Source organism: Lissotriton vulgaris, chromosome 11, assembly GCF_964263255.1.
Source record: "Lissotriton vulgaris chromosome 11, aLisVul1.2, whole genome shotgun sequence".
In the NCBI taxonomy this organism is placed as follows: domain Eukaryota; kingdom Metazoa; phylum Chordata; class Amphibia; order Caudata; family Salamandridae; genus Lissotriton; species Lissotriton vulgaris.
This window is the reverse complement of record NC_141699.1, coordinates 858,686,843-858,713,851: the sequence shown is the minus strand read 5'-3', so window position 1 is coordinate 858,713,851 and position 27,009 is coordinate 858,686,843. Positions and strand designations below refer to the sequence as shown.

General features: G+C 44.2%; 1 protein-coding gene across 1 annotated transcript in view; it reads left to right on the top strand.

Moving 5' to 3' along the window:
- UBXN7 (UBX domain protein 7) overlaps positions 1–27,009 on the top strand; it is a 684,054-nt gene that overhangs the window by 73,065 nt on the left and 583,980 nt on the right. The window contains exon 3 of the mRNA XM_086943995.1: positions 22,040–22,113. Coding sequence (XP_086800121.1) covers positions 22,040–22,113 — 74 coding nt within the window. The remainder of the gene's footprint in view (positions 1–22,039; positions 22,114–27,009) is intronic.

Below are 27,009 nucleotides of genomic sequence, written 5' to 3'. Positions count from 1 at the left end.
ATTTCATCCAGAAGTGAATATCGTTTACTGCTAAGGCAATGGAGAGCCTAGAGCGCGATGTAGATAATTATTAATACGGTGACATGCCCTAATCTCCTGAGCGCTTAACGGCGCATTTCTTCTTGTGACCCTAGCTGCTTCCTTCACACTAATGGAGACACTTACTTAAGTCAGACTCCTTTGCAGGTACGCAGACTCTGGAAGAGGCCTGCTCAGCTTTCCATCCTTCCAAGGTCGGTAAAATGAGTACCATTAAATTGGTTAACATTAACCCCTGCAATTTACAGCGATTGTAAAATGCGTAAATGCAGCAAGAGGGGCAAAATTAAAAAACATCCAACAACTTCTTTCTGTATGCCCAGTGTCCCAGAGGTTCAATGAAAAACAAACTCTGCCGTTCCCACCTCTTATCTTTAAGGCCGGGGAGGGGTAGTCAACAGCACACTGACCACTGAAGGAGCATTGGTATTGCAACGCTCTGGCTTAACATACCCAGCACTGTTTAAACTCAAGACAAGACAAAACAAAAGTTATGACGGTCGACAGAGCTGTGCAAATCACCATCACAAAAGCAGGGAACAAGTTTACAGTGTGAAAAAAATAAACGTCAAACAAAAAAAAATCTGCTTGTTGAAGAAAAGAATTAAAAACTTGTAATTATGCTCCTGGAAATGACGCAAAGCCCAAGTGCATTAATCATTAAAGGGAAGGGGCCGTTTTGACATAACCCATCTTCTGCCCGGAGAACACTCGTCTTGTGCACAGCAGCTGCCATGTCGTATTAGCTAGATAAAAAGGGGACACTTGTGAGCGCGGAGCAGGCAAACGTAAAGGGCAAACACTTTTTACCACTTTTCGCGGCCGTCATTATTTAATGTGTACAAAAAAAACAAGTTTTCGACTAGGTGCGCAGCCCGGCCCGCTAGTGGTGGGTGTGAATGTGAAAGCATGAATAGCGTGCTTCAAGAACAAAAGAAAACTAGTGTACACAAGCACACTGCCTCCTGTGACCGTTTGCAGCTGCGGAATGGAATAAAAAAGTATGTACCCACTAATTAGAAGACCGTGTCTACCGCAGCCAGTAAAACATCCAATCACGGTGGGCGGGGCCAAAAGAGGACAGGTTGGCAACCAGGAGGGAATAAAATGCCTCCGGTGCAATCATTATCCTATATTTTGCATAATCCGTGACAACAAATGACGTGCACGAATGAAAATTGCGGGCGGAGCGGAGACGACTTCTGGAACCGTATTGATTCAAAGAAGCCCTCACCTGGCGAGAGCAGCACATGCGTACCTCTACCGCCAGGCGAGACCTAAAAAACCTCTCTCCAGTAGTCTAGCTTGAGTAGATTAATTTGCTGTGAATCATTCTCAGTTTATGAGGTTGGGATTCTTGTGTGATTTTGTGTGCATATTTTAACTGCTGCGTTACTGTGCACTAGTTTTAGTACACTCTCTATCTTTAGCAGTTCAGATCAAAACCATTGTATTGCTTTGCCCACTTGCGTAATCTGAATTTATGCACCCCACTTACTCATACAGAAACTCCAACACTCCTCTGGAGGTAAAAATGAGCTTTATTAATATTGTAGGCAAAGGCAATAAGTCACTGAAGCTAATAATTTCTTAGGCACTGAGTGAAAGGCAATAAACAATGAATACACCACACTATATACATAAATATGAAACTGTGCATACAGGTATATAAACAGCTAATATACAAAGCACCTCACCAGATTCATTTGCAGCACCGGAGACTTCAACATCCCTAGGCCAAGCACTGAACACCAAGTCGGGAACCCGCAGACCGGGGCTCAGGGAGTAATCTCTTCGGGCACAAAAGTTGTCCCGCGAGTGCGTCCACTCCAAGACTGAGATCCACCCCAGACACCGCTTTTTATAGTTTAAATCAATATGTTCGAGAAGCCTCTAGCAGGCGCTCTCGCCCATCTATTCGCAGGTGCTGGCCTCATCTCTGCATCAGACCCACCCATACAGACCTGGCCAGATTCTGTTTGGGCTGCGCCGAGGCAAGAGATATTACTTTCCCAATCTCCGGCCTTGGAGGCTTGCATGGCCATCCTCCCTCTGTCCTAGCGATAAGCATGGAATGCATGAAAACACTCTGAAGGTACAACATAACATCACAAGGCATCCTCACGAGATGCCTCGCACCTGCTTGTACTGGTTTACATGAAAAACAAGTTGATGTTACTGCTGAAGTGTAACTCCAGGTCAAGGCAGCACAACATGGAAGTGTGATGCAACAAAATGGAAGATCAGTGCATTGCATGGAATCGAGGTCAACATGTTATTTAGCACGTGTAAAATGGCAAATGCAGCACAACCATCCATTGACAATTACATACATTAAATCACAAAATTTGCAAACCGTTACGATTATAGTAATTTAAAAACCTCATTAAAAGTCCTTAAAAATATCATTAAAATACATACATTCAGAAAATTTAGACATAGCAGTGGCTTTTCCTAGCCCAATAAATATGATCTCTATTAAAAATACACAATTTCAATTAAGTTGAGGGAAAAAAAAAAGGTTTAACCTGTGCATACGGATTTAAGTCCTTTGGTCTTGCGTACCACATCGTTTGAGAAGGTAGTTAGAAATTACAAACACAACCTGCATAATAGTGTCTAGTTTGCACATTCTGAGTGCAAATTGGGATGTCCTGACCCCCATTTGCAAACAAAGTAGCTTAACCTATTTCTGCCTAGGTTTCAAATATGCGCTGCAAAAAAGAGGACTTGGTTTTCAGTGTCAACAGCCGAGTTACATTATGGACCGGTCTTACTATCAGACTTGGAGTTTGATAACATGCTTTCTTTTTTAGAATTGGTTTTTATTTTGGGATACACATGGCAACACCAAACAACATAAGTTTACATCTCATAGATACAATATTCAACTGCGCATCTCTATTGTCAGCTGTACATGTGGCAGCAATATGCCATAAACATGCAAAACTGACTTAACAGGAAAGCTGCACATCCCTATTTTTCTTCCCTCTTTTGCTTTTACTTGTATTTTGTCTTCACCCCTCTCTAAACAACAGTATACCAACAATAACACAGTACTGTTGGAAGACAAGAAAAAAAATCAAGAATAAAAATAAAGAAAAGAGAACTGGGCAGCATGTAGCTAAGCAGCATTCGTGTGTATCCTCTGGCGTTGGGGACAAATGCGGTGTATGCAGTTTGTTTAGAGTCATCTTCCTAACACTGAACATGTGATAAACTAGGTGACAAATAGGTTATACTGGGCTCTCATCCCCAGTACATTCCACCTTGGTAAGCTTGATGTGTTAATGTCTCTAGCTGTAAGGGGGGATGACCGGCTCCCTCCCAAAACCAGTCTGGGATTCTATCCAGGTGGGTGGCCCGTCTCCTTCCCCACCCACAGGGTCCAGATACTCCTGGGTTAAATGGTGTTGCCTGGGCTGATAGGGGTGCCTTCGCCTCTGCTCATTTGCGTGGCTGGAGTTCCAGTTCGAGAATGGGAATCTGGTCCCGTCGCCACCTGTCCCGGGGGCTGTAAGTTACTCAGCAATAATCCCCACGTCTCCAGATCCTGTTCTGCATTTTCATCTGTTCATAAAGTATGTGGACGTCTTTCCTCTGCCACCCCCCATTCACTCATATCTTCTATCCATCTGGGCAATTTGGGGGGTTTAGAGCGCTTCCAGTGTATCAATATGCGGCGTCTCGCAAGTACCAATCCTAAGTTTGCTAACTTATGTTGCATTCTATTACTCGTCTGTACATTTGAAGCGGGCGTTACTGGCCACCTCCCGTACCTGCGCACACGCTTTCTTCCATTCGCTATCTGTGAGGGGGGGGTCAGTAGATCTGCCGACCATCTATCTTGAATGCGTTAGACATCAACGCTAAGGTCAGCCTTTAGTGCTCGGTATAAGACAGAGATCAGTCCCCTGTGGGTAGCTGGGTCTAGAATCGCTCTCAATGTGTGGGACTCTGTTGGTTTGTCAGGGAATGAGATCCAGATCTCGCGTGTAATGCGCAATAGTTTTGCATAATGGGAAAAATTCCCTCCTTGGATCCCAAAGCACTCCTGCGCTTCAGCAATTGTGAGGAAAGACACATTACAACATACAGCAGTGAGGCATCCCATCTCGTCAAATCCAGGACGGTTTGTATATGGCAAAAATTGTGCAGCCATTGCAGCAGTAGCGCTTGTGCATTGGGCGCCCTATGCAGCACCAATGAGACTGCCCTTTCCCATGCTCCTGCGACCTGTCGTACCAGAAATGGGTATTGCGAGGGCATTTGAGATCCCATCATGAGGCATCTCTGTAGGCCATTTTACCATCCCCAATCTGCCATAAGATCTTTCTCTACGTTTGGGCCCTCCAAACACCCGAGTGCTGCATATTTGAGGAAGGCAGCGATGTAGTAAAGCTGAAGATCTGGTAGACCCAGTCCCCCCTGTTCAGTGTCCAATTTTAGAATCGCCAGTTTAACCCTACTGTGTTTTGTAGCCCAACCAGTGATATCAGGAGGCTCCAGGGTCTCCAAGGCAGATCTAGGGATGATGCCAAAAGAATTTTGCAAGGTGAACAAGCTGCGTGGTAAGATCACCATCTGCTTGTCCCATGATGGATAGAGGGATGCGAGTCCAGAAGTCGATAGATGACCGTAAACCTGTGAGCACTGCCTCCCTGTTCAGATCATATTGCTCCTCCGCTGTCTGTGCTACCTGGATATCCAGATAGCGAAAGTGGGTAAATTTCCACTTGAACTCAGTTGAGGGGAGGTCGGCTGCGTCTGTGTTTGTGAGCGTTGCAAGTGGAAACACGGTTGATTTTTAGTTTATTTACTCTCAGTCCAGACACTTCGCCAAAACTTGAGAGGATGTCCAGGAGAGTGGGCATTGCCGCCTCCTAGACGATTTAAATATGGAAAGGCGTCATCTGCATATAGGGGTACAACATGGGGTAAAAGACCTTCTCTCTTGGCCTCTAGTAGGGTTTCTAGGAGTCGAGGCAATAATATATTTGTATATTTTTGAAAATATTCTAAGGGGAGGCCATCAGGACTCCGAGATTTGGCACGGGCCATAGCAGCCAATGCTTCCTGCAGGTCTGCCAATGTAACCGCCATGCTGAGTTTCTTGCTTTGGTTATAAGTGAGACTGAGGAGTATGAGATCCTTCAAACAGTGGTCTTGGGTGTCCAGGGTCACCCGTCTCCTCTCTACACACAACGGATAAATGGGCATGTAAGAGGTCATTAATACCGTTTTGTGTAGAGGTATAACTACCATCTGGTTTTCACAGTGTAAGTATAATCGGCCGGTGTGGGGACGCTAGTGTTTAGGTAACCATGCTAGTAATCAACTTGACTTGTTCCCTTCTCTATTTAGCAATTGGCGGTATTCGCGACCGCCGCGCACCATACAATCTAATCTGTCCCAGATAGTGCCTACCCTGGACTGGGCTTGTAGTAGCGAATCTGCTAACAAGCTTTCTAATGACGAGTCCCCCATACTAACATTTTTGTATAAACTTTGCTCAGCTCGAGACCATATAAAATCCATATAGCCACTGAAGCTTCTCATAGCCATGGCAGTGGTTAGAATATGCATTGCTGCAGCTTGGCTGGATCCCCTGGCACCCAGGTTTCAGCAGTGGTTAGGGAGGCTATTAGCCACCTATAATTTAGAAAAGGCAGTATATGAAAAAAAGGGTTTGAGAGCAAGAAGTTTGGGGAAAAACATTTGGGCCCCCATCATAAGATGGAAAGAAGGAAGCTAAATGTATATAGACTACCACTGGCATTTCCGCAGAACATTGTAAAGATAGATGTTTAATACACCAGGTTACCTTTAATGGTCTCCTATATCGAATTACTCATCCTGTCACCTGTTTAATTTGTAACCTTTTTTTTTCCTTTTTCTTCTTTCCTTGCCACTGTTTTTGCGGTTATATTTTCCATATGTTTAACCCTAAGATCGTAATTTGCCTTCTTTTCCATCCTCATGTAACTTGTATGTTTTTAACTTGCTGGGGTTCAAATAAAACAAGCATTGGCATAGCCAATAGGTCTCGCTTTTGTGACCTTATAAGTATTTAGTTTTGCAGCACAATATCCTTGGTGCAACAACATCAGCTGTTGCATGACTAAACCTTGTACCTTATAAGTGTTTAGCCATGCAACAGTTGATGTTGTTGCACCAAGGCTATTGTGCTGCATAACTAAATACTTATTAGGTCCCAAAAGCCAGACCTTTCGGCTATGCCAATGCTGGTTTTATTTCCTACCTTCTGCTTTGTAGTATCCTTTTCTTATGCATGTGCTGCATAAATTGTTGCATTTGGAGAGGGTTCATTGTTGTTCAAAAAAATATTCAGAAGTTGATGGGCTGCGATGGTCAATTAAAATGAGTTTTAGACTCCTTGACTCCTCTCATAGTGGTAGTTTAGCACTAAAGTACCCTTCCTTTTCAACACAAGGCCAGGTAAACGATTTGATGAAGTCCACCAGAGAAGAGAGAGAAAGAGAAGGATGAGAAGGCGAGAGAGAGAAGGATGAGAAGGCGAGAGAGAGAAGGATGAGAAGGCGAGAGAGAGAAGGATGAGAAGGCGAGAGAGAGAGAAGGCGAGAGAGAGAAGGGTGAAAAGGCGAGAGAAGGGTGAAAAGGCGAGAGAGAGAGAAGGGTGAGAGGGCGAGAGAGAGAAGGGTGAGAGGGCGAGAGAGAGAGAAGGGTAAGAGGGCGAGAGAGAGAGAAGGGTAAGAGGGCGAGAGAGAGAAGGGTGAGAGGGCGAGAGAGAAGGGTGAGAGGGAGAGAGAGAGAAGGGGGAGAGGGCGAGGGAGAGAAGGGGGAGAGGGCGAGGGAGAGAAGGGGGAGAGGGCGAGGGGGAGAGGGCGAGGGGGAAGAGGGCGAGAGAGAGAAGGAGAGAGAGAGAAGGAGAGGGCGAGAGAGAGAAGGAGAGGGCGAGAGAGAGAAGGAGAGGGCGAGAGAGAGGAGGAGAGGGCGAGAGAGAGGAGGAGAGGGCGAGAGAGAGGAGGAGAGGGCGAGAGAGAGGAGGAGAGGGCGAGAGAGAGGAGGAGAGGGCGAGAGAGAGAGAAGGAGAGGGCGAGAGAGAGAGAAGGAGAGGGCGAGAGAGAGAGAAGGAGAGGGCGAGAGAGAGAGGGAGAGGGCGAGAGAGAAGGAGAGGGCGAGAGAGAGAAGGAGAGGGCGAGGGCGAGAGAGAGAAGGAGAGGGCGAGGGCGAGAGAGAGAAGGAGAGGGCGAGGGCGAGAGAGAGAAGGAGAGGGCGAGAGAGAGAAGGAGAGGGCGAGAGAGAGAGAGAGAAGGAGAAGGAGAGGGCGAGAGAGAGAAGGAGAAGGAGAAGGAGAGGGCGAGAGAGAGAAGGAGAAGGAGAGGGCGAGAGAGAGAAGGAGAGGGCGAGAGAGAGAAGGAGAGGGCGAGAGAGAGAAGGAGAGGGCGAGAGAGAGAAGGAGAGGGCGAGAGAGAGAAGGAGAGGGCGAGAGAGAGAAGGAGAGGGCGAGAGAGAGAAGGAGAGGGCGAGAGAGAAGGGGGAGAGGGCGAGAGAGAGAGAAGGGGGAGAGGGCGAGAGAGAGAGAAGGGGGAGAGGGCGAGAGAGAGAGAAGGGGGAGAGGGCGAGAGAGAGAGAAGGGGGAGAGGGCGAGAGAGAGAGAAGGGGGAGAGGGTGAGAGAGAGAAGGGGGAGAGGGCGAGAGAGAGAAGGGGAATAGGGCGAGAGAGAGAAGGGGAATAGGGCGAGAGAGGGTGGGGAGAGGGAGAGGGAGAAGGAGAGGGCGAGGAAGAAGGAGAGGGCGAGGGCGAGGAAGAAGGAGAGGGCGAGGGAGAAGGAGAGGGCGAGGGAGAAGGAGAAGGAGAGGGCGAGGAGAAGGAGAGGGCGAGGGAGAAGGAGAGGGCGAGGGAGAAGGAGAGGGCGAGGGAGAAGGAGAGGGCGAGGGAGAAGGAGAGGGCGAGGGAGAAGGAGAGGGCGAGGGAGAAGGAGAAGGAGAGGGCGAGGGAGAAGGAGAAGGAGAGGCGAGGGAGAGGGCGAGGGCGAGGGAGAGGGCGAGGGAGAAGGAGAGGGCGAGGGAGAAGGAGAGGGCGAGGGAGAAGGAGAGGGCGAGGGAGAAGGAGAGGGCGAGGGAGAAGGAGAGGGCGAGGGAGAAGGAGAGGGCGAGGGAGAGGGCGAGGGAGAGGGCGAGGGAGAAGGAGAGGGCGAGGGAGAGGGCGAGGGAGAAGGAGAGGGAGAAGGAGAGGGCGAGGGAGAGGGCGAGGGAGAAGGAGAGGGCGAGGGAGAGGGCGAGGGAGAAGGAGAGGGCGAGAGTGAGGGCGAGAGTGTGAGAGGGCGAGAGTGTGAGAGGCAAGTTCCTCTCACATTACCAAGAGCAGGCAGAGCACCCTGACAGTATTACATACAGCGAAGAAGCCCCATGTTCTCACACATACAGTACCACTTTTCCACAATTGAGAGCAGTTATAACCCTGCAGACTCCATTAAGTAATGACAAGCCTCCGATGACCCCACCAAAGTTAGAGAGAAAGACAACAAAAAATCTTTGCTGTGACACCCAATCAGCTTGACTCTCCAACAAAACACACACAGGCTTGTCGGTATTTGTGAGTCCTCTTCCACAGCCCCTGGAAAGAGTGGTTTTTAGGCAGTGATTAGTTTGGAAAAAATAATAATTTCGGACACACTCTGATATGGGAAAGCCGGAAGTCTCCACAGAGCCAGGCAGATGCCACAGCCGTGGAGCGGCCAGAGCGGGGATAAGGCGCGACAAGAGCGGGCAGAGTAAGTGGACAGGGTGCGACGGCAGACGACAGAGACTGGGGCAAAACTGAGAGAGGACGGGACTAAGAACAGATAGACGGAGAAGCCTCTGGGTTGAGGAGCTGGCAAAGAGCTGTGACAAACCCCAGGAAGCAGAATGGGGAAGGGGACAAAGGACCAAGAAGCGGACCGAGAGAGAATACGGGGCCAGGGAGAGGACAAGGGGACAAAGCAGGATGGCAGCGGATAGAAAGGGGACAAGGCCCCAAAAGAACGGACAGAGAGGGAGGGTACATCATACATGGAGCTCGGACAAAGACCATGGAGGGGCAAACCAAGGGGGCAATGGTCCAGGAAACGGGCAGAGAGCGCACAAATGGCAAAATAGTAAGCAGAGAGAAGTTCTAGGGGCATCAGAGCAGGTTGAGACAAGGCAGAGGACAGTAGGACAGCCAGAATTGGGCGATGAGGGTGACCGAGAGACAACGAGAGCGGAGGAAGAGGGGACATGCGGCCAGGACTACGGGCAGAGACGCATCAAAAGTTCAGAAAACTGCCAATTTTCCAAATGTTTCTTAGCTGAAATCTGTTGTAGATACAAGAGGAGATGTGACTGGAGAAATTAGAGACGAGGACCCTATTACTGGCAGAGATAGAAAGAGTGAAATGGCTGCAGGAAATAATACAGACAATTGGGAGGCACGCATGGGCAGGAAAGGGAAGGAAACAAAACGTGCGGCCGCGAGACGCTGTCTGTGGTGGGGTCGGGGCGTAGCGAGGCTCTTGGGAGAGCAAGCAAGAGGAAAGTAAGATGGTGCCTGATCGCGCGCTGTAAGGGTGCCGCGAGGAAAGCTAGATGGCGACTGTGCGCTTGCCGCGCGCGTAACCATACCTTTAGGCCACAAGCAAAAGCTTGTGGTCTGATTTCTAAAACCTACTCACTAAATGTCTTGCATGTTCAACGCATGCGCTGGCTCAGGCGAGACCTAAAAATAAATGTAAAAAAAAGTACTGAAGCTTCTCTTTGGGGTAGAGTATGGGCTTTCCTTTAATGTATAATATTTGTATAAATATCTTCAACTGTGTAGCTTTGTAATAGTTTGACAGGGGATTTAACTCACTAATATATTATCTGGCATTTCGTTAGATTGCCAGCCAGTAGTTGGCATGTTGATCTGATCTATAACAGGTTGAGTTCTCCTATTTGCCCCCAAGCATTGAAAATGTGCCATCTAGGCAATACGCAATCTGCTTAGAGACACCTAAATTAGAATGGAACGAAATAAATATTGTGAAGTACAAACTTCATTCTAGGTTTATTTTGAGCATGTTGCTGGACGAAAAGAAAAAGACGACATAGCTTCTGTCGGCAATATAGTAGCAATATAGGACAACGTTTATATAAAGTGCGCAGAAGGTCAGTCAGCCCGTGAAACTGGAATCTGAGCTTCAATTTGCAATGTGGAGTACAGTTTCTTTTTTGCATGTGCAATCGTAAATATGTCATACATTTTCATATTTAATCGGCATTTGCTTAAACACAACATATATCAAAAGGGAATACTTTCTTGCAAAACCAACTAATCAAACCTTTATGGAATGCGACTTGTGCAGGTGTTTGTTACATCTCTGCATCACCGCTGTACTTTCGGTGTCTTTGTCTTGTCTCTTTGAAGCTTAGCAATGCTCTATTCTCTACAAGTCTACTGCTCTACAAGGTCTAATCTCCCACCTATCCTTTGCCTCTGCGCTACTTTATCTGCATATTTTCTCAGAGATGTGTTCTTGCAATGAAGGTCTGCAACTTTCAATTTCGGCTTTGTCTAATTCTAGTCCTCTATTCTACCAAAGCTTTTGTCTCTTTCCATTCCTCCAGGTCCTGTCCATTCCTCCAGGTCCTGTCTGAATTCATACTTTCTATTCTACTAACTTATGCCTGTATTTCTCCTTTAACACGTACATCTGTACACATGTTCCTGCTGACAGTTGCTTTGGCATGAGTCTGCCCACTTAATTTTTTTTATTTTTTGTAACATTCACCCCTGTAGTTGATTTTTTTCTTTGTTGTTTTTTTTGTTTTTGGGAATGTATTTATTAGCATTTTCATGATCACATTACAAGACCACGGCGAGTATACAAAACATCTTGATTCAGTTTTCTTTACAGATCTAGCGAAATCATACAATATTAGCTTGGAAATAATCAACAGTAACGAAAATTGCCTGTCAACGGAATCCCTCCTCCCTCCTCCCTCCTCCCTCCTCCATCCTTCCCCCCCCTCCCTGTATATTACGCCTATTCCCTGAACTACTGTGAGTCTTTGAGTGTCAAACCATAATAGGTAAGCCATGGCTTCCATATTTTCCAAAATTTCTTAGGGCACCCCCTCGCTTTGTACGTTGTTTTCTCTCCCAGCATGTACATGTCCATCCCCTTCCGCCATTCCTCCAGTGTCGGATTACTCGTCGCTCCCCAGGCCTTTGCCATGTCTCTTTTGGCCACAACCAGACCCAGTTGAAGGAACGTCAGTTTTACTTTAGGGAGGTCCATCTCTGTGGGAATACCCAACAGAATGAATACGGGTCTGCGGTATTTGTGCATTCAATATAAGTTCTAATTCCTTCAGAAGTTTGCCCCAATATAAATGTGCCTGTGTGCATCCCCATACAGTGTGGAAGAAGGTTCCTTCCATAGTTTTACATTTCAAGCAATTTGAGGGACTCCGCTGTACCCATCTTATACAGTCGAGCTCTATCATAGTACATTCTGTGTAAATATTTAAACTGGATCGATCGCAGCCTAGATCTAATGGCCACCTCCCCGGGGTGCATCAGGGCCATTTCCCAGTCCAGATCTGGGAAATGGCCCTGGGTGTGCGCGAAGAAATTTTGGAAAATATGGAAGCCATGGCTTACCTATTATGGTTTGACACTCAAAGACTCACAGTAGTTCAGGGAATTGGCGTGATATGCAGGAGGGGGGAGGAGGGAGGAGGGATTACGTTGACAGGCAATTTTCTGTTACTTTTGATTATTTCCATGCTAATATTGTATGATTTCGCTATATCTGTAAAGAAAGCTGAATCAAGATGTTTTGTATACTCGCCGTGGTCCGTGACCAAGAAAATGCAAATAAATACATCCCCCCCCCCCCCCCCCCCCCCAAAAAAAAAAATTCGACTACAGGGGTGAATGTTACAAAAAATAAAAAAATAAAAAAAATTAAGTGGGCAGACTCATGTCAAAGCAACCGTCAGCGGGAACACGTGTACAGATGTACGTGTTAAAGGAGAAATATAGGCCTAAGCTAGTAGAATAGAAAGTAGGAATTCAGACAGGACCTGGAGGAATGGAAACAGACAAAAGCTTTGGCAGAATAGAGGACTAGAATCAGACAAAGCATAAATTGAAAGTTGCAGACCTTCATTGCAAGAACACATCTCTGAGAAAATATGCAGCTAAAGTAGCGCAGAGGCAAAGGATAGGTGGGAGATTAGGCCTTGTAGAGCAGTAGACATGTAGAGAATAGAGCATTGCTAAGCTTCAAAGAGACAAGCCAAAGACACCAGAAGTACAGCGGTGATGCAGAGATGTAACACACACATGCACAAGTCGCATTCCATAAAGGTTTGATCAGTTGGTTTTGCAAGAAAGTATTCCCTTTTGATATAATGTTGTGTTTAAGCAAATTATCCCCTCCCAATGCATTCTCAATTTTCGTAGGGGGTCAGGTGTGTTGTTCATAATTGTCCTGTAGGTCCATGAGACCGCTTTCCCTCCTATGTTGCCCAACAAAAGTCTCCCTCCTAATGGAGCATATTCTGGGAGGCCCTCCATATCAATACGTTGCGCTCGCCAGGCATGCCTCAGCTGCAGATACTTGGGGCCAGATGTAGGAACCCTAATTACCGAATTTCAGCCGTTACCGACCCGTATTAGGCATTTGTGATGTAGGTGGCTACATTTCAGATTCGGTAATTTACCGAATCGGTATTTAAGATTTCGGTAAATTACCGAATTCTTAAATACCGATTCGGTAAATTACCGAATCTGAAATGTAGGAAGCACTCAAGTGAGTGCTTTTCAGCTGTAAGGATTCGTTATTTACTACCAACTACAAGTTGGTGGTAAATTACGAAAACCCTAAAAAAGCAATTTTTTGCATTTAATAACCGTGCCATGTGGCAGAAGGGCATGTATGTGTGCCACATGTGCACCCATGCACAATTCAGGGGTTCAACAGGGTGTCAAAGTGACACCCTACCACCCTTGAATGTTTCCCTCCTTTTACCAAATCGGTAAATACAGATTCGGTAATTCCCATTCATTCCTATTGGCCTATAGGAATTAATGGGATTTACCAAATCTTTATTTACCGATTCGGTAAATACCGAATCCTACTGATTCGGTAATACTTACCTAGTAATTACCTACATAGCATTTACCGATTCTAAAATAACGAATCAGTAAAATTTGGTATTTTAGATTCGGTAAATGTAGTTTACCTACATCTAGCCCTTAAAGTGTTGTCATGTTCATATCATATTCTAGCTGGAGGTGCGGGAACGTCACCAACTCTTTACGATATACTATATTCTTGAGCTGGGAGATACCCACCAGATCCCACTTCTGAAAACCTTTCAACTTGAGACATTTCTTAAGTCGTGTTCCCACCCAAAGTGGGGTTTCCTTAGTAACCCGGTCTTCCCACTTCAAGCGCCTCTCCGCCTTTTTCCATGCCGTTACCGCTATTTGTGTGGCCGGTAGCAGTTTTGCAACACACTTCTCACCGTAAAGGTAGTGCGTGTATGGCCTGTGCATGACCTGTGTGTGCTCAAGCGCATATGTTGCATGATCTTTTCCCCAAAGGCCCATTCATTAATTACTATCAGGTGAGCCGCCCAATAGTAAGCCCGTAGATCCGGCAGGGAAATGCCACCGCTATACTGAATACATAAAAGCTTCCCCAGTGCCACCCTGGGGGGCTTCCCTCCCCAGAGAAAATTCCTTAGAATGTCATAAATTTTACTGAACACCTCTTCTGGTATTGGATGGTAGGTGTTTTGCATGATGTATAAAAACTTAGGGGGGGTTACCATTTTGACGAGCGCAGCTCTTCCAAGCAGTGTTAGAGGTAGGGCGGCCCATTGGTCTGCATCTAAACGGAATTCCCCCAATACTCTATACAAATTGCATTCCCGCGCCAGTTGCCGGTCTAGTGTAATGTGGATACCTAAGTATTTTATCCCGGTTGCTGCAACCTGTAGTTGGCTGGAATAAATACTATGTTCGACCTCACGTCCTACCGGGTATACACTTGACTTCTCCCAGTTATTTATATACCCCGCATACCTACCATAGTCCTCGCAGCTCTCTATAATATTAGGAAGCGTTATTGCACGGCGTGTGACATACAGCAGTATGTCTTCTGCTTACAGCGAAATGTGCTCATCCAGTTTGTCCTTATCAGTGACCCGAAACCGCTTATGTGTGGGTGTGCGCGTATGACGCAAGCCAGGGGTTCCAGGACTATTGCGGGTAGGAGAGGTGACAGGGGGCAACCTTGTCTAGTACCCCGTTCCATCGCGAATTTACTGGACCTCACCCCGTTGACTCTGATCCTGGCTAACGGTCCTTCATAAAAGAAGAGCTATCCATCTCATGAACTCGGGACCAAATCCCAGTCTCTCTAGTACTGCCATAAGAAACGGCAAGTGAACCGTGTCGAATGCCTTCTCTGCATCGAGGGATAATATGAGATGGGGGTCGGTCCTATGTTGCACCAACTCCAACCAGTTGGAGACCCGTCTGAGATTGAGTCTCGTCGACCTGTGAGGCATAAGCCCAACTGGTCCCTATGAATAAGTCCTGTAATGACCATGGTCAATCTGTTGGCCAGAATTCTGGCCAAGATCTTCATCTCAAGAAAAAGAAGGGAGATGCCCTATGTGCCAATATGGGACAGGGTGAAGTGATCTAAAACACAAGAAAGTCCCTAATTGTCGGAAAATGTCCTCTGTCAAGGCCCCTTATGTCAAAAGGGCACACCTTGACTTGAAAGACACTATTATAGGTCTAACATAGTCCTTAATATCAACCGGACCACAACTAATATACAGACAACAACCAGATTCAATTAGATACTCAGGGTCTAAGAAATAAAGTTAAAAAATCTAAAATTAAAATATAAGTCTTGTGGCATTCAAAGAAATTTCCTTATATTTGTATGCCTTAAAAACAGTAATTTTATTAAAAATCATCACATTACAGTACATCACATTGCATATTACATAATCATACAAAACATTATATATAAAAACCAAAGAGTCGACGCGGCGTTTCGGTGTCTTGACGGGTTAGTCACACCTTCTTCAGGACGGTTTTTAAAAATCACTAAAAAAAGAATGCCACAGTTACACATTGTTTAAGACTTATAGCTCCAAGACCTCGAGTGATAATAACCAATTAATTACATCATTTATACCTTTTTATCAAAAAACAGACACATACTTTTTCTGGTTCAAACAGGTTCTATAGTATCACTTTTACGCGATGCCTTTAGATGTCTTTCCTGTTATCCTTACTGTCACTTTACAGATTTTATACTGACCGACTTTGTTTAGTCTCCATTTTATTATATTGTGCAAAATTATGACAATCAAGGATCTAACACATTCCGACCTTTTCGCATTATCAAAACAAAGCATTATTTAGATCACTGGTGTCATCTCTATTGTTCTTACAGTATGAAAAGTATGCTCAAAGTTATAGGTGTCTAATACACGTTAACCCAAAGATTGCCTTTGTTTACAATCTGGATGTTTACATACCTTGCGTATCAAGCGAGACAGATATTGATATATAATCTGTATTAAACCTCTATTTCTTAATCCATTAGAGGTATATTTTTCCGTATCATAAAATATTTCCACCTACAAAGATAAAATTATTCTCACATGACCTTCATCGTCTAATCCTTTAACATCATTGATCTACTTCTATGATTTGATTTACATGCCATCATACCTTTATCCAGATGATTATGCACGAGAAAGGTTTGCTGCACCAGGGATGACCACCGTTTGGATAGATTGGTTATGCACACTTCAACTAGAGGTAGACAGAAATACACACAATGCCATTTTGTTGGTAGGGTAAGTCTTCTAATTATGGTCAAGAAGATCAATATTCTTTATGTATACATATTGTAATACCTTTCGTTTTGAAGTATAGAGTCACCTCATGGGGTCTGGAGGGGCTATGATTCCGTCCTCCCGCTTCCGACTTTATGTGTCTGCTTTTATTCTTCTTGCTTTCCTTCCTTTACATTCAAATTATCTATTAAACACAGAATACCATGGTTACGGTTATGATTATAGTTCTCCTCAAATCTCTATGAGGGATAGCGTCTATTCTTAATTTTTATTTTATTTTATTACTTTATGGGTCATGAGGGGGATTTTTAGCCTTCCTCCACGTTGTGTCCGATTTCCGTTTAAAGCAAAAATATACACTCCACTTGTGTTCTATTATGCTGTACATCACGTAAAAGGTGAATACTACGATGGGGGGTATATGCGTATAATCACCCTCACCATCCTTCCCGGGCGTGTTGTGACGGATTGTCGTTTCGCGTGAGGATACTCACTCTGTTCATGGTCTATTACATATTATATCCGGTATTACAGTCAATACCCAGATAGGGGATATATGTGTAAAAGCACCCCCAAGGTTCATCATTTAGCGTGCACGAAGACCGCCAAACCGGCATGCACGGAAACCGCAAAGTCGGCTCCATTATACATATATTTAAAGTTCTGAGTTTGAAACGTGTTTGGGAGTTTTTTTAAATATATAACCCAAAGACTTCCCCAAAATCTCATTGTCGCAAGGACTGATTTGTACAGAAAAGCCTCAGCCTTGTCAGTCATGATCTGTTTAGTCCTGCTAGCTGTCTATACACAAGAAATGAGTTTTGTTTATTACCGCAATATCCTATCTTTAAAGTTTTTTAAAAAAGAGTTTGTTTCTATCAGATGCGGGTTGCACCATTAACCCAATCGCGGGAGGGTACGATGGCGATTGTATCTAGAGTGGCCAATTCGCAGCCTGTCGGCTTACCTGCATAACGACCAGCGGCCTCCCTGTCATCTTCTTCCTGATACAGCGTCCGGGATATCGGTGAAGGGTGCCCCGGGTCTGTTTTTATTTACCGTCTCCGGGTCAAAGGCTAAACTTATTCCGGTCACGTGATACGGGTCGGCTATTCTCGGAAGGGAAATGTTATCCCAACATTTTCTTATTAATATTATACCATTCTAATCATTTTGCGTATTTAGTATAGTGTATATTGTAAATATATGAATATATAAATGTTCTACGGTGTTCTTGAAAAAGAAAAGTAATTTTACGAATAATTTTTATGAAAACATATTTTGATCATATATACTACAATGGTCATTTTAAGATGAGACGTGAGCCGCACACGTTGATAGAGGCGTTTCCAATCGCCTCGAAGTGAGCGCCCATTTTCAAATGGGAAAGAATATATCCCAATTCATTATGATTCTAATCACGACGGCCATTTTGGGATGGGAACTGCAATGCGCTATTACTCCCGAGGCTTATGTCATTGTGTTACCCTAATTACACAATTGAACATAGGTTAAATATTAATGGGTTTCGCCATATTGATGATAGTGAGTACAGTGTAGCTTATTCATATATTTGGATCCCTTCTCCCTTATGTGTATGATTGTGCCATATAAAGGAAAATTGTTTCGTGTTTTGGACGGGATTCTCTCCCTGTTTTTTGTGCCCTATTATAGAAGAATTATTACACATTTGGACGGGATTCTATCCATGTTTTTTTGTGCCTTATTATAGGAGAATTATTACGTCTTTGGACGGGATTCTCTCCATCAATACGTATTTTTTTGTATTTTTTCTTCGGGCCATAGAACCATCATTATTTATCCAATTAATCTCTATTGTCAATGTTCTCCCTCCATGGTTGTCGTGGGGTTATCTCTATTTATCTGTATTAAATGAAGGGTAGCTCAAATTCTTTGAATTTTTACTTTATTTCTTAGACCCTGAGTATCTAATTGAATCTGGTTGTTGTCTGTATATTAGTTGTGGTCCGGTTGATATTAAGGACTATGTTAGACCTATAATAGTGTCTTTCAAGTCAAGGTGTGCCCTTTTGACATAAGGGGCCTTGACAGAGGACATTTTCCGACAATTAGGGACTTTCTTGTGTTTTAGATCAAGATCTTCATCTCCACATTTATGAGGGAAATGGGCCTCTACGAACCACACTGCTTTGGGGGTCGCCCCTCCTTGGGTATCACCACGATAGTGGCAGTCCTCAAATCTTCGGGAAGTGCCCCCCTTTCCCGCGCTTCGAGATACATCTGCAGGAGATGTGTGCTAAAAAGTGCCCGTGCTGTTTAAAGAGTTCACGAATTGCTTTAAGTAAAGGCTGTGTTAGCGCATAAACTATTGAGAAGAATGATAATCAATTACATTCAAATACACCTCTCTGAGAATAGATTTAGTTCAAGGTTTTTATGTATGAAAAAATCACCATTGTGATGCACTGGAATTTCTTCATTCCAATTCAAATTCAATAACTGTTAAAAACATGTGAAGAGTGACTGTTGGTGAACAAAGTGAATAGTGAAACAAATTAAGTGACACTTATTTACAAATCTATACAGTATTGTACATGGGTAAGTAAGGGGGGGGGGGTTGGATGCAAAGTCTTTGATTTTGGCGGTCAGAGTTCTGGATGAGTGCTCCAAGGACACAGATGGTTATTGCGCCTGTTCCCGGAGGTTTCTTGACCAATGTTATGCGTCGACGTTTCGACCCTTAAGTGCCCCAGTTGGTGGTCACGGCGGGTCTTTATCAAGACAGGGAAAAGGGGGGGGGGGACCTAGAACAAAATGAGAGGGGTTTTAGGAGAGGTGTAGTCCAAGTATAAATACAATTTGAACAAGGTGAGTCCAAAATACTCAACCGGGGTCTGGACGCCCAGGAGGGAATTATTGCACCCTGGAGGGAAGCCTAAAGTCAATCTGGGGAAAGGTTACTAAAATGAGTACCATGCCAGTAGGAGAGGATCAAACATGGTTGCAAGGACGGTGCGAATGTGATACATGCACAGCCTGAAAATGCTGTTGGGGCCATACAGCAAGTGAGGTATTAGTCACTAGACATGCATCTATGAAAAACGCCCAGTGAGGGTGAGGGCGGCTAGAGGATACTAAACGGGCGTGCTGATTGTCTGCTACGCGAGCTAAAAACAACTAGTGACTGGCATGCAGCTATGGGTCACTAGACAGGCATGTGTGATAAATGACCCGCGATAGTGAGGGCGGCCGGAAAATAATAAAAATTAAATAAGGCTCATGCATGTTTGTCACGAGCTAGAAGTAACATTTAATTGGCTTGCAATTATGAGATCCTGGAGAGTAGATCTAGTGCTCAGGTTCAAATCGGGCCGCCGACTGGGAACAGCATGTGATAAGCGGCTTTCAGGGTAATTAGCTCGTGGTTGTGAGCCCGTGCCTAAGTGCGCGATCATTGTATCAAGAAGCTTGAGGCGCGATGCCAACAGCAGTAAACAAAGTACTCGGTGACTCGATATGCGATCGAGAACATTGTATTAGGTTGCAGCTCTAATGTGCTTACCCCTTGACAACGAAGATTAGTGCTTTCAATGGAAGAGCCGAGCACCGTCTGTCACTGTGTGCAATAGCTCAAACAGTGCTACCAAAGACCGCGAGGACGTTATGCACGTCGGTATCCATAGCAACGTCTGAGCGTTGGATGGAGGTGTGGCGCTAGAACGTCATAGGAACGTCATGGGCTGGGAGAGGCGAGCCTCTTAGTTGTTCTCGATCGCATATCGAGTCACCGAGTACTTTGTTTACTGCTGTTGGCATCGCGCCTCAAGCTTCTCGATACAACGATCGCGCACTTAGGCACCGGTTCACCAACAGGAGATAATCACCCTGAAAACCGATCGCATATCGAGTCACCGAGTATTTTTGTTTTCTGCTGTTGGCATCGCGCCTCAAGCTTCTTGATACAACGATCGCGCACTCAGGCACGGGTTCACCACCACGAGATAATTACCCTGAAAGCTGATCGCATATCGTGTCACCGAGTACTTTGTTTACTGCTGTTGGCATCGCGCCTCAAGCTTCTTGATACAATGATCGCGCACTTAGGCACGTGCTCACAACCACGAGATAATTGCCCTGAAAGCCGCTTATCACATGCTGTTCTCAGTCGGCGGCCCGATTTGAACCTGAGCACTAGATCTACTCTCCAGGATCTCATAATTGCATGTCAATTAAATGTTACTTCTAGCTCGTGACAAACATGCATGAGCCTTATTTAATTTTTATTATTTTCCGGCCGCCCTCACTATTGCGGGTCGTTTATCACACATGCCTGTCTAGTGACCCATAGCTGCATGCCAGTCACTAGTTGTTTTTAGCTTGCGTAGCAGACAATCAGCACACCTGTTTAGTATCCTCTAGCCGCCCTCACCCTCAATGGGCGTTTTTCATAGATGCATGTCTAGTGACTAATACCTCACTTGCTGTATGGCCCCAACAGCATTTTCAGGCTGTGCATGTATCACATTCGCACCGTCCTTGCAACCATGTTTGATCCTCTCCTACTGGCATGGTACTCATTTCAGTTACCTTTCCCCAGATTGACCTCAGGCTTCCCTCCAGGGTGCGATAATTCCCTCCTGGTATTCCAGACCCCTTGTGAGTATATTGGACTCCCCTTGTTCAAATTGTATTTATACTTTGACTACACCTCTCCTAAAACCCCTCTCATTTTGTTCTAGGCCCCCCCCTTTTCCCTGTCTTGATAAAGACCCGCCGTGACCACCAACTGGGGCACTTAAGGGTCGAAACGTCGACGCATAACATTGGTCAAGAAACCTCCGGGAACAGGCGCAATAACCATCTGTGTCCTTGGAGCACTCATCCAGAACTCTGACCGCCAAAATCAAAGACTTTGCATCCACCCCCCCCCCCCCCCCCTTACTTACCCATGTACAATACTGTATAGATTTGTAAATAAGTGTCACTTAATTTGTTTCACTATTCACTTTGTTCACCAACAGTCACTCTTCACATGTTTTTAAGTTATTGAATTTGAATTGGAATGAAGAAATTCCAGTGCATTACAATGGTGATTTTTTCATACATAAAAACCTTGAACTAAATCTATTCTCAGAGAGGTGTATTTGAATGTAATTGATTATCATTCTTCTCAATAGTTTATGAGCTAACACAGCCTTTACTTAAAGCAATTCGTTAAGCCACCCGACAGAACCACTTTTTGTTTAATCACACACACCCAGGTTCTGAGGGACACGGGGTTACCCCTTTTTGTTAAACCGTTTAAAGAGTTCAGGCGGGAGCCCATTAGGACCAGCGGATTTCCAAACGATAATTGCCAAAGAATCATGCCATTTCCAATTTTAAGGTACAAAGTTTGATCTCTCCTCCCCCTTTTGACAGCTGCCTAGGAACTTCATTGCCCATATTTGAATAGGCAGACTTTAGTATAACACTGTGTCTGCTCACCTTATGTTTGCGCAGTATCTATTCAATCGAGGCAGACGGCATCTCTCTTGGGTGCAGTCCAGGCCAGTCAAAAGAAACTCTTGGCTGGCTCTGCCAAATGTTGCCAGGTGAAAGAAAAAGATGGCATGACTTCTGTTGGCAATATAATGCATAGTTTATATAAAGCGCACAGAAGGTCAGTCAGCTCTGTGGAACTGTAATCTGAGCTTCAACCTACGATGTGGCGTACAGTTTCTTTTTGACATGTGCAATCGTAAACTCGTCCTTCATTTGCATATTAAATCATTTGCGTAAGCACTTTATATCGAAAGATAATTCTTTCTGCAAAAACAGCTTATCGCACGTTTATGGAATGCGACTCATAAATGTGCTTATTCTATTCATCTGCTTACCTATGTCTGTGTCCAGAAATTGAGAATTAATGGTAATTCATTTTCTCTAAGCTGAATCAAGTTTATGAGATGGCAATCTGGTTTTATCCATGGATATTGGGGAATTTTCCAAAACACTCTATGCAGTAGGACGGGCAAATGTTTTTGATATGATATGTATCTCCTGCTAATTAATAATTTATGATTTCAAACGTCTGTTTTTGCGGATTTTATCTACATTATTGAGATTCTTGTTCTTGCTTTTTCAGTGGTGATGGTGATGTAAGAGCACCGATTCCACAGAAGCAGGAAGTTCTTGTGGAGCCGGAACCTCTGTTTGGTGGTGAGTTGACTTAAAGCATACTGAAAGTTACGTTTTTGATTAGATCAGATATGAGGTAACAGGCAGTGAACCAGATGTGGTACAACGTAATTTTTCAAACTTTTATAAACTTTTCAGTCTGATTTGACAGTGCATGCATCTGTGAGGGCTTTTGTCAGTAATATGTCACATTGTTTGCATCTTGTCTCAAATACATACATACTGCACACCACAATAGTACTTATGTTTTTGTTGAAGTTTCCGTAAAAGAAAAGTTTTTTTGATTCTTGGTAACTTTCTGCAAAAAAATACCCATTTGGGTTGTGCTTGACAAGTTTTGTGAAGACCAATCAGGGAGAGGACAAACGAGTCAAACATTTTTCATTTCAACTGCTATAGGAATCGTGGTTCTCTACTACAGAAAAGGGAGGCTGATTATAATTACCCCAAACTTTGCATGAAATTTAAACTTTGGACAAAGAAGTGCATTCCTTTGGTTTCCTGTAAATCTGTTTAGTACTTTTTTTTAAACTAGTGTTTCAACAGTGTTTTGTGATAGTCTTGAAAGTGTTGAAAAATGGGAGATATTTTTGCCGTTAGACCCTGAAGCTCTAGAAAAATGAAAAAAAGGCATTTTCCACCATTGTCTAGCGTCCATCACATCAAGCGTGTCTTGGTCCTTGCATCTTGAAAAATAATAAAGTAGCCATAATGAGACAGAGGGTGCATTCCCTGGCTATGGTGATGAAAAGGTTGGTGTGGTCATTTTATTCCTTCCATGTTCAAAATAATTTAAAAAAATGATTTTGCCACAAGGTTTGCAGGCACCAGGGTTTGGTACATAAACGCACACAGATTCATGAGCCCTTGTTGGTCCTCCTGCATGGTTTGTTGCAAACCCAGTACTGGATCTCCTCTTTGTCGCTAGAAAGTCCTGGGTTGGGCACCCTGCAGTTGGCCATATGGTCTGCTCCTGCTGTGTGCTTTGTATTTATCTTGGGAGTTAAGAATTGCAATATTTCCTGCAAATGTCAGTCTATTTTAATTGTTAATTCGTAACCATAACTGTACTTTCAGTGAATGAGGGTATATGCTTGTGTGTTATATATTAGTCATAGTAGTTTATTTCAGTCAATTAGAACATTAATATTTTACACAGCTAGTCCAATAAGGATTACAAAATTAATTAAATATGAACATCTTCTTTCTAGCGTTAAAATATAATTTTGAACAGTTTCAGTTTAAAATACAAAGAATAAAATAATTTCAAAAAAAGCTGATGCTTGCATATTGGGATATTCATTAAAATCAACTCCGATATATTGGCTTGATCGGGGTTTTTTTTTCTGCAGAGTTTTATATAGCGCGAACTTGACCCGGATCGGGTATCTCAGCGCTTTACATAGCACCAGTCACGTTACATGAGGACACATTCATTTATTTTTTGTTAGGCACGAGGAGATTAAGTGATTTGCCCAGAATCACAGGATGTTTAGCGTCATTACCGAGACTCAAACCCAGTTCCTCAGTTACGAGGTCGAGCGCCCTAGCCGTTAGGCCAACTCCTGGTTGTTGAAGTCCATTCTTTTTCCTGCCTTTATCCATGTTAAAGTGTGAACGTGTTCGTGCAAAACCACCTTGAGCCGAAAATATTTAATTAGTATGAGTTCACACCCCTCTTATTCGCCCTTTCCAAATTTGTATACTGATATGGTCATGTAAAGACTTTTAAAGTGCATTATTGTGATAGCATTAAACCAGGATACTTCTGAAGGTGCAGACAATATGTTAAATAGTTGGCGAAAATTATGACCTGTGTTTTTGTGAAGTTAATAGCCATTTTGTTTTCAGTGCAGTTAAGGTGTAGATAGTTAAGTAACCCTTACAGTCCAATCCCAGTTAGGTTCAACAGGATAAAATCATTGGCGTATTGTAATGAGGTCACTTTTATCTCCGCCAGACTTGAAAGGGTGGGAATTGGCTGTCTCTGAATAAGTGCAAAGATCTGCCAGAGAAAGATTTAAAAGAATTGGTGCTAAAACTCAGCCTTGCTTCAGGCCTCTTTTTATTCAGATTTTATCTGTCAATCCGTTGTTTTGTCCAAGTTTGACCTTGGCCCAATTGTTAGTATATAACAGCTGAATTGCATCTAATAAATTTGTGGGATTATCCCAGTTAATGAACTTTTTCCATAATAGATTTCAGTTGAAATAATTAAAAGTTTTAGAGAAATCCACGAAGCGGGTCTATATAAGTTTTATATTTCTTTGTGTGTGTGTATATATATATATATATATATATATTTATTTATTTCCACAGGAAAAAACCCAAAATTTAGTGATGTTACAGTTTGGTTAAAACATACCGCTTTAAACAGACAAAAACACTGACATTCACCAGTTATAGTTATCTCAAGTTACTATGACTCGTGCACCAAGGTAACTATAACTCATGCTGCCTTCATTCACAGTTTCATCCCTTCGCTGGCACACACATGGTCGTCATTCCTTGGGTCAAAAAAATGACTTTCATTCAATCTTCTTCGTTTATGTATTTTATTATATTTCAAGATCGAGTTCTTAATTATTGGAACATAGGTTCTTATTTCTTCAGAATCATTGTCAGCAATATGTAAATCAGGCACTGTATTTCAAACGTGTCCAATGCATTTCGGGCATTAGATGACATGCCCTTCATCAGGGAAATGACACTAAAAACAATGATATAAACAAACATTAGTGTGGATACTAAATATGTACGTAAATAAACAATGCCTGTAACTGTTGTGATACAAGTTGACCATTTCACAGAACAATATACAGGCTACTCGAACTAAAACGAAAAGTGCAAAATTGCATGCTCATGTCCAACGTGTGAAAGGGTGACCCGGTGTGGTTGCATGCAAAGGAAAAGGTGGGCAGGTCGGCGTGTCACTTACATGCCTGTCACGGGGAGCTGGTGTGGGATCTACAAAAATCGACGGAAAAGATGGTTAGCGCGTGTTACCCGAGTGCTACGTAGCGCACTCAGAAGATGGGGCTGGGGGGTGATGTGAACTAACCTGAAGGTTGGTGGATAAGGTATTCCGGTCCGGTACTCGTCTCCGCGAAACGCCGGCACAGACAATCGCTTGCCGCGTTTAGTTATTTCAAAAGTGGAGTGTCACGTGATCGGTCATGTGTTGAAAACATGGAAAAAAGACTGTGGGTGTCTGAGATATTATTGAGGGATGATACAGGGTGGATTACGGCAAGGTTGGGGATATGCGCTATGATGTGAAAGGGGGTGGCTGGCATTAATTGGGAGTGCAGGAAAAAAGAAAAAGATCGGAAAAAATTGTAAAATAGGAAAAATGGGTGTGGGATCGAACTCGGAAAGTGAGGGTGGAAAAGTACGGTGAGCTAGCTGTGTAGCTAATGTGGGATGTGACGGGGACAAGTAGAAAAACGGGGGTATGTGTGATCAAAGTACATTAGTGATGGGAACATGCACAATAGCAACAAGATCAGATACGGAGCAATTAATTTAAAGGTAACAAGACAATTCAATTCTTTCGTTTAAACCCATCGGTTTTTGGGTTGATAATTTGTGAATCCAGTAGTTCTCTCTGTAAAAAAAGGGGTTCAAAGACAACCAGTAACCAAAGACCCTTTTATGTTGCCCGGCGGTGTCGCCTCTATGACCCACCAATATTAATCAATGAAGAAGCAGGCGCTGGAGACTGGAAGGCAGGAAACGAGGATTTTATTCCCTCCGGAGGAGAACACATCAATTCAGACAGCAAGTATCGTCACGAGGTGCTCTAACCACATTTCTGAGGCCTGGCCTCTTATACTAGGGTTTATGACCTTTATTGCCCGTAACACATTCTCGCAACACTTTGATATTTGAAAGAACATCCTCGGAATCTCCCCTTCAGGCCCGTTCCCACATACATTTACAGTTGAATTCCCCACCCCGGTCACAACAGGTGATGATTGTCGCGCAGCAGGGCATTCCGCCGATTCACGGAATGCATGGGGTTGATCGGATCTCATAGGGTGGGGGCTTTGATCGGCTCGAGGGTCTTTTGATGGGGAGGGGAAGCTTCCTACTGTACGGGGTAATAAACAGTATCCGCAGGGCCAGGTGGCGGCCTGGGAATAAGGAAGACAAACGGGGACACAGGAAAAGGGGGTTTGCATCAAAAGGATCTGAGACCATGAAAGGAATGAAGGGAGGTGTCGCGCTGGCAACAGGATGGGATTCTGTGGCGGAGCTGCGCTGAAGAGGGGTTTATGACCCAAGGCATGAGAGAGCGGGGGTTGTCAACGTGCGGGGGATGTTTGCGAGGTTTAGGAGAGAGAGAGAGAGACGCGCTGGCTATCAGCGAGGGGCCGGGAGACCATGATGCTCAAAATGGTTGCTGCCTATGCGCAAGGCATGTGAGAGTGGGAATGACCGGTGTGGGGGGTCTTACGTGAGGGTGATTCTGATCGTGACGGCTAAAATATGGCAGATGTGCATGACGGAAAGTGTGGCATCGGAGAAAGGCAAGATGGCGTAGATAATGTTCACCAAACTGTATTAATTTTCCACATCTCTCCTTAGGAGATATTTGTTGTTGTCTCTCCCTTCTTGTTTCAATACAGTCTCAAGGATAATAAACTTGATTTGAGAGACATTGTGTTGAGTTTCAACAAAGTGTGCAGATAATGCTGATTTCAAGTTTTTAAGTCGGATGTTGGACTTGTGTTCCGTAAGGCGCACCTTGATTCGTCGTTCAGTTTTACCGATATACATCATCCCACAAGGACATTTTATGCCATATATCAGGTTGCTAGTATCACAGGTTGCGTTCACCTTACGTTTGATGGGATTACCTTGTCTCGGATGATGGATAATGTTTCCTCTTATAATGTTATTGCAGTTGCCGCA